Raw genomic sequence first — 16,231 nt, 5'->3', positions numbered from 1 at the left:
AAGAGTCCCTTTATTGAGTCACTGTTTAATGGTGGATCCTTGAATGTGGCTCACGGTGATTAAATGAAATTTAAAAAAAGGCACGACTGACAAGTCTTGCCACATATTTCAATTAAACGCAGCCTGTAACACAAGGTATTTCAGTCACGTGGCGTCCCCGTCTGAGCACTAGGGGGCCCTACGTAAAAGCAGTACACAAAGGACGAAGAAGAACGCAGAGTCTAGTGGATATAAACTAGTAAGAATACAGATGCCATATTACATCTGTGTGTTAGCAACATTATAAAATGAGTTTACCTTAAAGTTCTGTATTTTCACACGGATCTTATCCAGACTGTATATGTCAGACAGGTAAAGTGGTGTTGGTATTGTAGTATTAGTGTATGTTTACGAGTACAAGTGTATTGCATTTTGCATACATACACCACATTTGGTGGTGTAACCCAAAACTTATCGTCCTTTTCAGTTTAACTCAGCAGTCTTAACTCACTTTTTGCCAGCTAAAAGTACCCTGGGGGCCTTTTATTAACAAACATGACGAAAAGGTCTATTGAGCGGAAGGTTAACAGTAGCCTCTTGATTCTGGCTCAAAGGAATAAAAAAGGCAGTGGGCGCATAAATCGTCGGAGAAATACAAGAAAATCCTTTGAAGTCTCCTTGTGCATTTCAAGGTTTGCTTCTTCTGATGCGTGGCGCATTTAGCGCTGTATTAAATCTTTTAGTTCTTGTCCCATTTTGTATTTTTTGGGCTTTCCTTTGTCTGCGTTTATCCCCCCGCCCGCTTCGTTCCGTAGCACCGGTTTGGCCTCGTCCCCGCTGGTACCCAGGGAAACCGCCTTGTTTCCATGACAATGTCTGCGGGCGGAACAATGCGTTTGTCTTAAAGCGGGATAAGATCACAGCTACTTTCATCCTCTTTTAGTCACACATACGCGCACACACACGGGCCCGGATGCTATATGGTTTGGGCAACACGACACGCACGTGCGCACACACTTGATGAAGCCGTCTTGTTCGCAAATAATAAGCATATAAGGGGGGGGGGGGGGGGGGGGGAATGAAATGGCTCTTTAATGGGCGGCTCTTTCAGTTGTTATGTTAATGCCAGACAAGCGCCGAAAATAATTGAGTTTGTGTGCGTGTGTCCACTGTTGGCAAACAGCAAAGGAATGAACTTCAAATGCCAGCTGGGGCACTGGAGTGAATCGCCAATTGCAGAAAGGCTCAAGCGCAGTATTGTTATACGCGTGTGTATGCAGTGAAATTGACGTTTAATTATAAAAAAAATAAAAAATAAATGAAAAACTTTTTGGTGACACATGAGCGAGTGGATCTGAAAACAAGTGCAAACCCTGCAATGAGGCTATAAAAAAAACAAACAAACATGTGAAAGACAATAGGAGCGTGTGTGTGTGTCAGCAGCTTGGTTGAGGTATCTGCATCGCTGACGAATCCCGACCGCGACCAAGTAGGGATGCCAGAGAGAATCTCTGCAGTCTTATCTCACTTCCCGTCTCCCTTTGTGTCTCCGACCGTCTCCCGCTTTTTTGACGGCCGTATGTGCGCGCGTATCGCAGTGCCACAAAGCCTGGCGTCCATCTACGAGCGCCTCTAATTGGGAAAGGCGCGCTGACGTCTTCCTACGTTAATGTCCATTGAATGCTCGTTTAAATAAATGATACTACGAAATAATGTAACTGGTATGTGAAAGACACTTTGCGGGAAAAATGAATCTTAAAATAAAAAAAGTTGAGCCCTGCCGCGAAAAGCAAAAATCCGCAGATAATTCACGCCCCAAAATAATTGACTTTTAACGAAAATTATTATAAAGTACCGACACCATGCGCCCAACATGTACACATTCATGAACCCATGTTACATACAGTAAATGACTTTATTCAACACAAATAACCTACCTTCACGCGGCTCATCAATAATATTAGCTAGCATACTAGCCGAAATAACCTGTTAGCAAAAACCGACGTGACAACAAATAATATGCGCATGAGCACTTTACACAAATGGAATTAAGTCATTGCAGTCACCTTTTGGCATTTACACACAATAATAATTGGTAACTACACGGGCTAGAAGCAGCTGCGCCCGGACAGAAGCAGAAACATAATATTTCAGTTTCACTTTTGACTGTGCATGAGGTGCATTCAGTGACCTGCAACAAAACAGGACAGATCAAACGAGACTAAAAAACACGAACACCGAAATAAATCACACACCGAGATTCCACCACATGGCGTCAAAGTACTGCATTTATTGCTTTGGCTTGAGCACAAAAATAGTGAATAGACGTGATTTTCAGGTAATAACAAAAGGAAAGGTTAGCCAAAGAAATTGGTGAATATGCGACTTCCCGAAGGCCAAACCGCGACTATGCCAGGGTTAACCGTACCATATTTAAGTTGTAACTTTACAATAATGGAAAGGACGAGTCTCCGTGCCACAAAAAACGTGTTGTGTCTGACGATTACAAGAAAAAATGAAATTGTAACCAAACGAAGTCGTAACTTCACAAGAATCGAAATGACATGTAAGCTACGTAACTTTATTTTTTGCATTACTCAGTGTGAGAATTGTTGGAGTACGTTGTACATGCTTGGCTGTAAGCCATTGGTCACCATTGAACATCAACTTTACGTGGCAGTGGGAATTTCAACTATGGGCGTATCCCATAAAAATCTTCGCATGTTTGCGCGCGGCTCTTTGCCCAACGGTGCCGACGACCAGAGGGGGCACCGCTCTGTCTTTGCAGTTTTATTTTCACAGCCTCAAGTCGCGAAAATCACACCGAACCATCAGTCGACACTCGGCCTTGTAACAGCGGAATGCCCTCGCACCTCCGGTCGCCTGAAGCACACTCGCTCGTTTGAGTCTCGTGTATTTTTAGCCGCTACGCTGTGTTACAACAGTAACACATTTTGCTCGCCTAAGGCTGAGATGATTATAACAACATATGTGGAGGGATTGCACGGGATGATGTCGCCGCCCTATCCCTCAATCTCCATCGGCGTGCTACATCTGGATAACCAAAAACAAGCGCACGGTGGTGATGTAACCCAAATTTGTCAATATAAAATAATCAAATAACAGTAAGTACACGGATAATTGAGCATAGTCTCATTTACTACGGAAAATGTACTTTTGTTCATCTATGTGTGCCAGCGACGTACAGTGACAGGAGAGAGCAATTAAAATGCTCTTCCACTAAATGGCACAAGGTACAATTAACCCGTGTATCCACCTGTTCTCAGTCATACAACAGAATTTGTCTTCGACTAAACCAAGGGTGTCAAACTCATTTTCATTGCGAGCCACATTGCAGTCACGGTGTCTCTCAAATGTTTCATCGCCTCCTCGTATTATTACATAGACACAACGAACTGATGGATAACTACTTTTGAAATCAGAATTCAAGAATAAGAGTTTGTTCAGCTATTGTTGAAGTTACTGTACAGAGGGGCGTGGGAAGCAAAAAGTGCTTGAAAGTACGGTGACGAATCATGGAAGTTGCACCTGAGTTGCTTTCGCGGTTGAAACAACCTCATCACAATTTCAATATCCTTCTGGTGCGCTGAATTGTCTAACGAAAGAAAACGAAAGAAGGCGCTCAAGTTCTCACATAGCGGGGCGAGGGGCGACTTGCACCCGACTACAAAGTGCGTCAAGCGGCCCCGTTTTAGGAAAAGTGAAATGGTGAGAAAGACTGACAACTGAGTCCCACTTGGTTCTCAGTCTGAGAAACAAATCTCGAAATTCATTTCACGTAGCCTAGCTTGTAGCTTAGCTCACTCCATTTCCCAAGTATCTTGCCCAACACTGGTGCAAAGTTACAAGATGAATACGATGTTTCTCTCCCTTTGAGTCTCAGCTGGGCTGTATTTTATTAAAAATGAATCAGGCCAGTGAGACTTTTATGAGCCCTCCGGGATCAGGATGAGTAAGAGGTACGGGACGCGTTGTACCTTACTGGTACCGACTGGTTCTCTGCGCCTCGGCGTCTGTTACCGTCCTCAAGCGGGCATATGGCGCAGTCAGCAAAGAGCTTTTCCGTGCGTGTTCGCGTTCGTGCGTGTGCGTCGAGGAGGAGGTAGGAAAAGGCAAGCGGCCGATTTTGACACAAGCGCGACGACGGCGAAGCGCCCGTCCATCTGTGCGCTTGTTCGCCATAAGACAAACGCGTTCGGGGGGGAAAAGAAGGAGCTGGCTCGGATTGCCGACGCTTTATGTGTCACAAGCGATGACTCACGATCCACCTCCCCTGAGCGCAAACGCTCACACCCGCCACGCACAACACGCCGGCGCGCACACACCTCGTCCTCGCTCCCGCGCCTTTCGTCCGCTGACCGTGAAGAATTTGTGCAGGCAGCCTTACTCATGCATATTTACACTCGGCGCGCACACTCTCTCACCTACTCAGCAGGCACTCTTTTAAAGGTTATTGTGTGCGAGCGTGTGTGTCATTTGGTCTCCTGCTTCATGTACGTGTTTAAAGGTCACCGCGCTGACCACTCGACTACGCGACGCACGGATTACAGGATTGATGTGGAGAACACTCGGCCGACGAGCGCCATTAGCCGCACAAACGACCTCAAGAGGTACCCCGCGAAATGAATAACCAGCTAATTACATCCGAGGATTCTCCCCCTGCGCTGTTCGAGACGCTCCCATCGCCGCTCGACCCCGGAAGCCTTAGCAGACGGTTTTCCGGCCAGACAGACGGGAGAGGAAAGGCTGCTGCTCGGATTTAAACTTCCAGATTAGCGCAGCTCAAAACTCTTTCCTTGACTCCTTGATAATCCGTGAGCGGTGTTCGTTTGTCGCAGAGGTTTAAGCGATTGTTTTTCAGTATTCAGTCTGAATTTATAGTTGCGTGCCTTCAGTGTCGCTAGCCTACCACCATTCCCCCAACTACTGTAAACTCCAGTGATCGTCGTCGTTCCTACAGAGCGGCAAATACACACCTGTAAGTATTGTTGTATGCTCGCGTTGCATCCGTTGCTGCTCTGTGTGCGTTTAAGTTGTTTAAAGGTTTATAATTACGCTAACATGGATGCTAACTTTTGTTAGCTAGTCAAGGGCGCTTCACATTATTTAACATCATTAAGCTAGCGGGGATGATTTGGTTTGGTTGAACATTTGGGTGTTTAAATGTTACATTTGACAGTAAATTTTAACTGGGGGTGACAAATAATTCTGATTTGGAGAAATGCGCGAGCAAGAGAGAGAACAGACGCTTTAAAAAGTGTGCCTGTGAATATTCTCATTCTTCCAGGTCATTGAATCGATCGCCACGGGACTGTTTTGGTTGCCTCTTGTAAGACGACCTGAACGAGTTGCGATCGATTCAATGCCTTGAGAAAGAAATGAATCAATTGCATTGAATCGATCGCAACTCGTTCAGGTCGTCTTACAAGAGTCAACCAAAACAGTCCCGTAGTGATCGATTCAATGCCTTGAGAAGGATTTATAAAGTGCGTTTTAACAAGTTTAACTGTGTTTTAATAACTTTAGATTTGTATGAAGGGCTGCGAAATAATAATAATTCAAAAAAGATTGGTGACTGGTGATATTTTGTTATTTGTTTTCAATTTACAGTCTTCAATCAACCTGCCATGCATGTTTTTGGGTTGTGGGAGGAAACCGGAGTGCCCGGAGAAAACCCACCCAGGCACGGGGAGAACATGCAAACTCCACACAGGCGGGGTTGGAGTTTGAATCCCGGTCCCCAGAACTGTGAGGCAGATGTGCTAACCAATCGGTCACCGTGCCGGTAAATCTCAGCTCAGTCCTGCAACAAAAAATAATTTTAGTGATTTTAATTTTGTTGGTGACTCACTTTAATGTTTTTAGTCAACATGCTATTAGCATGAGTAGCATAACTGTTATAGGGCCATGTTTAATGTATTTGGTAATTTTATTGAAATTGTATTTTATTATTTATCAACAAATAATTCCTATTACTCAAATGAGGCACTTCAAAAGAAAAGAAATGACAAAGAATGCGTGACACATTTTAAACAGTTTGTCTATTATCAGATTTGGAGTTGGAAAAAAAAGAAGAGATTTTTAGAATTACAACGGCAAATGGCACCGATTCGTTGGAACGGCCCACAAAAAACAGTCAGCCACGTTTTCGTTTTGATTGTCAATTCAAAATGCAAAGAACGAATGACACTTTGAAAAATGAGATGAAAATCCAGTTTGCCTCTGTTCCGTGCGAGCATTTGCACGCACTGACTCGAAGCGCCGTGTTGTTCCCGGGGAGAACGATAGCGACGTTTTCGACGTAGGAGGGGAAAGGTCCGGGGCTGTCGTCCCCGGGGCCAAAGTACGGAGGCCCCAGAGGGCAGAGCGGAGCAGCGCTGCGCCTTTGCAGATACCGCCGGTCTCCCCACATCACAGCGAGGCGAGACGACTCGCTTTATCGCCTCCTCGTTTCCATCATTCACCGTTTTAACTGCTCTCGCTCGCTTTTTCCCCAATTCCGCCCGCTCGCTCGCTCGCACACCCACCAGCAGACACACACGGCGTATATCTTTCAAAGAAACTCATTTCGGCTCTGCGGGCTGCTCAAAAAGCCTCTTTACACCCAGCTAACCTAAGCGAGGCACCATTTGACGACCTTCACGTAGGGCGCGCACGCGGTCGCGTGTTTAGTCTCAGATAGAGCGGAGAAGGTTCTGCCACCCTGCATAAAAGTTCTACTCCACCACACAATACACTTTGATTTAGTTTGCTATGGTACACAATAGGGATGGGAGGGTACTCGGTAAAATCAAGTACGGTGGAACCTCAATGTAGCGGACCCGGAAACAACGGACTTCGGCCTTAACGGACAGAAAAAAGGTGTCCAGTCGGACCGCAAAACGCCCCCAAAGTCTGCTAGTTCCAGAATTGACCACGGGCGCAACCAACAGACAGAGACCAGTACCCGTATTTCTCACAGTTATGAAGACGAGAGCCGGCTAACTAATGTGTTCCCATCAAAGGCATTGCGTGGATTAATAGCTTAGCGATTAGCATAGTGTTCGAATACGTGCGCAGCTTAAAAGGGGTGTGTCGTATCTACCTAGTTGAGACATTCCGTGACCGCGCTTGTACCTCGAAAGACTCGTCAAATCATCTTTTCCCTTTGTAATGAATTGAAAAGTCATTAATCCGTTGCAGCCTTCCCCCGAAATGCAACAAACGTTGTGGTAATGTGTATTTTAATGTGGGGCAAATGACACTCCTTCAGATTGTTGTTTACAGTGTTGCCACAGTTACCTTGAAAAAGTAACTCAGTTACTTTACTGATTACTTGAACTTAAAGTAACTCAGTTACTTTGCTAATCGCTTGATTTCGAAAGTAACTAAATTACAAGACACGTGAGTTGACTACGCGCAGAAAACGTGCAACACGTCACGTGACGTCATCGCCCCAGACGGCTCAGTTGATAAATATTTTACCTTTTTCGATATTGTACTTAGTCGTTGTGTGCATTTTAGTTATGGATAGTTAGAAACTATAAGTTACTAAAACAAAGGCTGAAAATTGGTCTTCGCTTATGAAATGCACCGTGACTGAATCAAGTGTCCTGGTTATTGACTTGCCTCGTGTTCCCAAGCGCTGCAGTTTGTTAATGATAAATATCTGTTGCCTGACAATAAATGGGATAGTATGCAAAAGCCTGTTAAGATCTGCTTATCGTGAACAAAAAAGTAACTATTGGCAGCTAAGTCAAAGTAACTGTAATCTGACTACTCTAATATAAAAAGTAACGCGTTAGATTACGTATGACGTCACCGGACCACATTTTGGGAGTCATCATCACTGGTTGTTTATAAAAACAAACAGTAATGACATAATCACACTGCATCAATTGGATGCCAATTATGCTATTCTTTCTGGTGTTCCCGCCTTGATCACCTGGGAACAGACAGATATACTGTTCACTGAGACGTCTAACTCCTCCAAGCTCGTCACTACAGCACTAATATGAGTAGTTCTTTGCAGAGAACAAAGAATATAGGACTGTTGCTTTATGGGTTATAGCACCGCAACATAGATGCTATTCAGGTCTGTGCTTGCAAGTCATAGCAAAAAAAAAAAAATAATAATAAAAAATCATCCGAACGATGGCTTGTATATTGTAAAATACGTAAAAGTTGAGTCACTCATATCTAAAGGCTTTTGTCGGGTAATAGCGCTGAAAATATACGTTTAACCGCGTCAGTTCCAGCTGGAGTAGGTGATGTCAAATGTGGAGGAAGATGCAGGATGTACACTTTCAGGGCAGCTCTCCACGAGAGGATTCAGCACACAACTCACGCACTCAAATGCACTCAGCAATCCCAAAAAAGACGGGGGAAAAAAAAAAAAAAAAAAAACGTTTGAATAGTGACTGTGTGATTGCTGGTTACAGGCGGAATTTGCGCTGCATTCAAGATATTTTGGTCCTCCGGTTGTTTCATTTGATCGAGCATTTCATATCGAACACGTGGCGGCCGTCATGTCCTTCTCCCGTCCAATCAGATGAGGTAGCGGGACCCTGGTTGGCATGTGGGCCAATCAGCGCAGTCATCAGCGTCATGCGGTGTGGCACCTACCGTTTCATAACGCCGCGCCGCGGGCTGCAGCTCCCAATCATTCGCACACATGCGGGCACGTGAATGAGCACCTTCACATGCGCACGCACGCTCACGCACACTCATGCACCAGGAGCTTACCTGACTGAAATAGTTCAAATTTTAAGACCTCCAAAGCGATGAGTTGTACAGTGTAAACCGAGGGTGGGCAAACGTTTGTGCTCAAGGGCAACATTTGATTTTTAAAATGGACAGGTCATTTGTAGATGAGGTGAGACCAAAAAAAAAACATTTGGTTTTAATTTTTTAAAGTTAAAATGTGACTCTGAAATATGTAAAATAGCTACTTTTAACAATAAAATAATCATTCATTCTCAGGTTTTAATTTTTTTTTTAAATACTATAAATAAAAATATGTAAAATGTTTTTTTTTAGTAATTATTGTATTATTTACAGCAAACAATTTAACGCCCACAAAAAATTATTGGTGAAAACAAAGTGTAATCTTGCGAGAAAATAAAATACATTTTTAGGAAAAGCCATATATCTTGGAGGAAAAGCCATCTATTTTCAAGAAAAGTGCCATGTTGAGGAGAGAAAAAAGTACATTTTCAAGAAAAATTTTTTTATATATATATCTTTGAGAAAAAAAGTCAAGTCATAATTTTAGAAGACGTGTGTGTGTGTGTGTTTATATAAAAGGAGTCTATTTTCAAGAAAATATTTGTATATTTAAAAGAAAAGCTGTAAAAGTTCTTTATTTTTAAGAGTCATATATTTGAGAAATGTTTTGTATGTTCAAGAAAACAGCTGTAATCTTATGAGGAAGGTCTATAGTAAATTCATATTTTTCGCAAAAAGAGTCATATATATTATATTAAAAAAAGTCCTACGTCCTAATTTTACGAGAATGAAGATGTATATCTTTGACAAAAAAACAGTTGTCTGTTTTTCAGAAAGGAGTTGTACATTTGAAAAAAAAATTTTTTAGAAAAAAGCTGAAATCTTACAAGGAAAAGGTTGAAAATTAAGTTGTATTTTTCGCGGGAAAAGTAATGGTAAAAAATAAATAAATAAATCATAAGTTGTAATTTTGCAAAAATTAAGATGTATATTTTCATGGGAAGTTCTCTAGTTTTGAGGAAACAATTTAATTTTTTTTAAAAATGAACAATTTGCAACAAAAGGATTCTGGATTCTCAGTGGGCCGAATCAAAAGAACAAGAACGGGCTGTATGCCCACCCCCGGTATACTGTAAACAATTTTGTCAATACATCGGATGCCGAAACCATTCAGCGCCATGAAAAGGAAAATCTTTGCAGTACCTCTCAGCTTTCCTAAATTCACACAGTGTGCAGTCCAAAGCGGGCACAGAGAAGGAAAAAGGTGGACAAAAATATATATATATATTTTTAAATTGTGCATTGCGAGTCAAACAGCAGAGTGGCGGTGACACTTGTTCTTGGACCGTGCTCAAAAAACAAAACAAATTAAAAAAGCAGAATATCTCAGAATTGCTTTGCATTTGCCCTGTCAGCGTACGGGCAGCACGGAAGCCAATGAAAAGGCAGGAAAAGCACTGCGATGGTTGTGGATCCGCACTTGTCAACGACACACACACACACACACACACACACACACACACACAGTGATGAATGTGATGGCGGGGAAAGTAAAGGCCCAAAAAAAAAAAAAAAAAAAAAAAAAAAAAAAAAAAAAAAAAAAACACCACGTGATCCAGCCTGGCAACGCAAAGTCGTGTGAAAACGGCCGGTCCAGTGTCACTTAATTAGCTACGTGGTGATGAGGTGATGCGCTGTGGTAGCTAATTAGGTGAGCTGGCCAGTTAATATCCCCGGCAGAAGTTGCTCTCTCATCTCTCATCTTTCTCTCTCCTCTGAAATCATCTTTAAAAGCCGCATTTCACATTTATGAGCTCCAGCCCAAACGCTGAAGTCATCCCTTTCGGCTGAAATTAAAAACTCAATAATCGTTTCCACGGGGCCGTTTGGAGAAAAAAAAAAAAAAAAAAAAAAAAAAAAAGGCAGAGAAAAAAAACCTCAATTACAGGAAAGAACTGACCTTGGTTCAGTGCCTAGAGAGACAACTTCCTCCCTGCGCCATGCAGTGATGAAGATGGAGGAGGGGTGGGCGTGTGTGTGCGCGTGCGTGTGTTGAGTGGGGCCTTGGGGGAGGTAAGAGGTGGATGGTATGCAGCAAATTAACAGCAGGAAGTGAGGTAAGAAGAGGCCATACCTTGGTCGCCAATCATCAGGTGTGCCAGACCTTAAAGGAAGACAAGAGCACAGTCAGCACAGCAAAGGATCATGGGGCGTGAAGTGTGTCGTGTGGCACGCTAACTACACGTGTGCGCGGCTAAACGACCGCTCCGAACGTCCGGCTAGAAGCGCAGACACTTACTCGTCCTCGGCAGCGACGGGGGCGCCACAACGGAGCCGAGCGGCAGCGTACGTTTGAACGTGCGCGTCTATGTCGCCGCCTAACAGCGAGATGTGCCACTTACCGGCTGTCTGCAAGCAAAACCTTTACAATGGCCACAAAATGCCTTTTTCGACCAAGGACGGGAAGCAGAAAGCAAAAGAATGGCAGATGACGAACTCAAAACAAAAAATTTGTAATCGCTATAAAAGTACAAAAAGTATTAAAGACTGAAAAAAATAGATGAACATGTGCTTCAAGTGTGTGTCTACAAGGAGTAAGGCACTTACAAATGAGTTTTCATTTTGTTCACTTCCTCAACCAGGCATCTATATTTGGAGTAAGGCCCCTCTTTATACAACTGAACGCTTTTTGTGTGTGTATTTTTTACTTCATAGCAGAGTGCCGATTGTCTATCAGGAGTAAGGTGATTTTATGCACTTTAACGGCTTATTTATGCAAGAGCAGAGGGCACTCTGCATCTAATAGGAGTAAGGTGCACATTATTTGTGTTTATTTACTCAACTGCATCGGGTGTCAAATAGATGGAAGATGCTTGTTCATACAAATACATTTTATCTGTGTTTATTTACAAAACTGCAGAGAGCAGAAGGAGTCTATTGCTATTCGGCGTAAGGCTTTTAATTCTGCTTTTCGAATTTTAAATTTCCGTACTTATAAGACGTTTTTATAATGATATTCAATTTTATTAGCTTAGTTATTCAACCATAGAAGGTACTTTGTAACTATTAGGGGTATGGCTTTTATTTTTAAAATATTGTTTGTGTTGATTTCCTCTTCCTTGAACAGCGTTTATTTCTACAAATGCATTTTTATGATAAGCAGAAGGCAACCGGTGTCACTTCGGCGTAAGGCCCTTGTATGCATTATCCGAAAATTCCATTTTACTTGCCTTTATTTACTCAACCGCAGAAGGTACCAATTCATATGGATGCATTTTTATAATATACAATGTTAGTATATATCCATTTGTAACAAATAGTGTCTCCACGATAATACCGCTTTTTCAAACACCTTTCTCACTTCATTTTTTCCCACATCCCTCTAATTTGTAAAAATGCTTCAAAATTTAAATGGCATCTTTACTGGCCCCCTACTGGAGAAAACGCGGCATTGCGGGTAAAGATCTGGATGGCGGCGAGGGTGCGGCAGGGCGACCTACCTGGCGTGTCGCTGCGCTCTGGGCGGGTGTCGCGGCCAGGCGAGGGGAGAGAGAGACAGACATTCATTAACATGCATGCCCAGCCCTCGGGTTACCATGGTAACTACTTACTGTACATGCACACCGCTCCGGGGTTACCGCGGAAACGCGCATGCAGACACCACACGCCGGATACCATTTGGTTGTTCCGCACGCGCGCACACACACACACATACACACACACACAACTGCGTTTAAAAAAAAAACATACAGACTCAAGCACGCACACGCTTTTGGGTGGAGCGGGCCGTTGTACACGTTCCTACCTGCGGGTTACGGTTGGACAGCCAGTTACCCCCAAAACTTACCTTGAGGCCGCTTCCTCTCCCCTGAGCCCACCCCGATAGGTAGCATGCAACACACACACACACACACACACACACACACACAAGCACGCACGCACGCACGCACACCGACAAATGATGATGTAATAATCATGACGTGAAATAGCAGGGAGGGATGAAGTCGCAGTGCAGGAAGGGGCATGCAAGGTTCAACACCAGGACAGAGTGTGTCAATGTGTGTGTGCGTTTGTCACAGAAGTATGTGTGTGTGTGTGTGTGTGTGTACTTCCTTGTCCGTGCCCTTGTGCTATTAGCGTGGCAGGAACAGGTGGGGCTATTAGCATGCTAAATGCGCGTGGGGCCTAAAGGACGAGGCACGCCTAACGAGCCGCGTTCACCGTGACTCCACGGGGGGGGTGGGGGGTGGGGGTTGGGGTCGGCGGGCTCAGCCAATCGTCTGCCTCCGCTACCCGTGACGTTTTGTGACATCGTCGATATTGCAAAACACTCAGCCCTCGAGCGTTGACACACGAAATTTAAGAGAGTTAATTGCTGAGAGTTCATGAGTCAACTGCTGAGTTGCACTCCATTGCGAACCAGAACAGCAGCACCTACCGAAGCCAGGTAACAGTTCTCAGATGAATGTAAAGAACGTACGCTACTATGACAATATCGAGACGTTGTTCGCGTTCCGCTCGGCCTGCCTCGTTTCTTCCTTTTTATTTTGGTTGAAAGTCACTTACCAACTGTAATTTAGTGATGTTTTTCCAGAGAACGTGGACAGATTTATGCCTGCCCCCTCCGGTACTACAGACAATATTTGTGGATATGGCTACCTACACCAGCAGACAGAACATATTCAGATATCGACTGTATATAATTTATTGTTATTTTTTTTTTTAAACACACAAACAAGTAGCCTCGAAGTCGTTCACTTGAATTTCACGTTTTTTATTCTTTCAAACGACTTTATCGCCGCTTCGTTCAGAGCGACAGTCCGGCAGTTAGCTAATGAGCAGTCAGAACACGTTTTCCAGATGCGCCGCTATCGCGCAGCAATATGCAAATGCGTCCGACGAGTTCTCGACTGGAGACACACTACAAGGCGCCAGAAGAAATAATTGAGAGCGTAGGAGGAGGGAGGCCGAAGGCTGGTAATTCGGTCGGTTCATTTCCTCTTAACTGACAGTAGGGGGGGGGAAAAAAAACAAAAAAAAAAACAGGAGACAAAAGAGAGAATGCGCGTAACGAGCTGGTTAGCACCATGTATTGTTGGTTCTATCATATAAATTGAGCATTTATGGGGATTGCATTGTCCTTATTTGATTTTGTGAGAAATCTTTGAAAAGAGCACAAAAGGATGTTTGGACCGGGTGACTCATCTCCCTGGTGACTTGTAGACAAACAAAATGACTTTTACGCGTATCAGGCTTTTAAACACAATCACGAGAGCTTTCGCTTTGCTCCAAAGGTCTCAGCCAAGATTTTTGGAGAAGAACTACGCCAGCTGGCTGGATGTTGGCGTAAACAGAATTCTTCCAGAAAAAGCTAGTTTTAGGCTCGCAGCACAAAGCAAACATTGTATTTGTTTTATAATCATGGCCCAAAAGTGCTTTTTTTCAAACCAATATTTACTGCTGAGTCAGCGTAGGTTAGTGATAGACTACGGTACATTCAGAAATTCTGCTTACGTCGCAGGCGTACGAACGGAAATCGGTAGTCACGAGCGCTCTAGTCCAGTGTGTAGTATTGCTCATATTATATACATTTAGCGTTCATGGGTTTGCGTTGTCCTTGTTTGATTTTGTGAGAAACCTTTGAACGCAAAATGTTGTTTGGACCGTGTGACGAATCTCCCTGGGAATTTGCAGACGAAGCAAGTGACTTTTCTTCGTATCAGGCCTTTCAAGACATTGACGGGGGCTTTCGCTTTCCTCCAAAACAGATGGCTTGTGTTGAGCTGGAAGACAAACGTCTCGGCCAAGATTTTCTGAGACGAACTAGCCAGCTGGGACAAGCTGACCGGAGTTTAACGTAAACAGAATTCTTCCAGAAAAGGCAAAAGAATGTGTAATTGGACACGTTGCTTGTGTAAAAGCACTTGGATCACAGACTCGTCTTCCACAGAACTGCTCTGTAGCGGCTTGTTATTGGACGTAGCGTAGCGCACCTCTCACCGCAGTACAATGGAACGAATCCAACTATGATACCGTAAACCCTTTGAATGTTTCACGTTTAATGATAACGGTTGTGGGTATTATCCAAATCCTGCCAAGAGAAAGCCAAACATAGCAATGATAGATACATGCAACAAAAGCAATGCAAAAGGCTACATTTTGAATCCACAAAAGATAACTACAGTGGTGCCTTGCCACTGAATGCAGCTGTTGTAATTAACCAGAGCCGTACGCATGCTTTTCTCCTTTAACGAGCTGTCCGGTGTCATCTTGACATCTGTAGCGTAGCGTCTTGTAAGACGAGATACTGCTAGCAAGCTACCAAAATGAAGCTGTCATGCCAAAGTTACTGTCCTACTTACCGTTTTCCCCTTTGATTGTTTTACATTTATAGCTGAGAGCACATTTTTCATTTTGATATTTACTCGACTTATGACTTTACTCCTGCATAGCATTCAGATTTGCGTCCAAATTCGGACGATGCCGGCGCCAAAGGAACGAAATTCTGTCGTAAACCGGGGAAAGGTGTACGGAGGTTCACGGTACTTTTTCATTCGATTGTTTTCATGGCCAAAAAAACATGTCTTATAAAAAAATATTTAGTGAGTTAACGCAGAGTTCTGATACTGATATGTCATCGGCATAGGAAACGGCATCATAAACCGACGAACCCCTGTACTTCTCTCAGAGATGCGCAATACGGTATTAACGATAATTCAAATTTGCAACGGGAATGCAAGCAGCTTTATCAAGTTTTTTATTGCTGGGTTTACAAGCAGACTTTTTTTTTTTTTTGTGGTCATTCTGGTTGAAATCATTCCCATTGAGGATCTCTGGTTAACTGTTTACATGTGCCGTGATCTAGTCGGATGTGCTGAATACATGTGCCGCGGTACTTGATTGTTTTTACACTTTTCTACAACTTGATAAAAACAAAGTCGTTAAAAACATCTCCGTCGCGGACCAGCTCTGGTAAGAAGCCGCCATGTTTTCAAGTGCGTAAACGATGACGTCACCGCGCAATTACGTCACGACACAGCGCAGCCGGACGCCATTCCGATTCACGGTTCACATGACAAAAATTGACTTCTGATTCCGAATAAAATTCCATCTGGAGTTGTCTGTATTCAGATTGAGGAATTGTTTGGGAGCATTTTCATTCGGTTTGGGATTCTAATTGCTCCACGTGAACCTTCTTCTGAAGAGAAGAGAAAACGAAGAATCTGATTGTAATGCCTACGTAAGGCAATTTTTTTTCGCATCCATTTTAAGAGACGGTCGCTATTACAGCGCTCCTGCTACGAGGATACCGCTTCCCGGCGGCAACATCAATCGCCATAGAAATGTGAATCCATCTGTGTGCAAATAAAAGAGGCCATTAAAAGTGGCCGTTGTATGTCTTACATTATACATCCGCCTGTGTGTAAAATGTATGTGTAGTTGCGTTTAGCCAGAAGAGCCACGCCGCCGCCGCTGCTGCTGCTGTGATTAATGGCAGAGCCTTGCGGAACGCGCTAATGTGTTT

General features: G+C 43.6%; 1 protein-coding gene across 20 annotated transcripts in view; it reads right to left on the bottom strand.

Moving 5' to 3' along the window:
• nrxn1a (neurexin 1a) overlaps nucleotides 1-16,231 on the bottom strand; it is a 92,671-nt gene that overhangs the window by 57,582 nt on the left and 18,858 nt on the right. For 15 of the 20 annotated variants that reach the window (XM_061706723.1, XM_061706721.1, XM_061706730.1 and 12 more), the window contains 2 exons: nucleotides 12,207-12,224; nucleotides 10,841-10,870 (listed from right to left, as the gene is read on the bottom strand). The exons of 2 other annotated variants lie outside the window; for them this stretch is intronic. In XM_061706723.1, coding sequence (XP_061562707.1) covers nucleotides 10,841-10,870; nucleotides 12,207-12,224 — 48 coding nt within the window. The remainder of the gene's footprint in view (nucleotides 1-10,840; nucleotides 10,871-12,206; nucleotides 12,225-16,231) is intronic. 3 more of the 20 variants (XM_061706724.1, XM_061706733.1, XM_061706740.1) reach the window with 1 other exon arrangement.

This window comes from Phycodurus eques, chromosome 19, assembly GCF_024500275.1.
Source record: "Phycodurus eques isolate BA_2022a chromosome 19, UOR_Pequ_1.1, whole genome shotgun sequence".
Lineage (NCBI taxonomy): Eukaryota > Metazoa > Chordata > Actinopteri > Syngnathiformes > Syngnathidae > Phycodurus > Phycodurus eques.
This window is presented reverse-complemented; position numbering and strand designations above follow the sequence as displayed.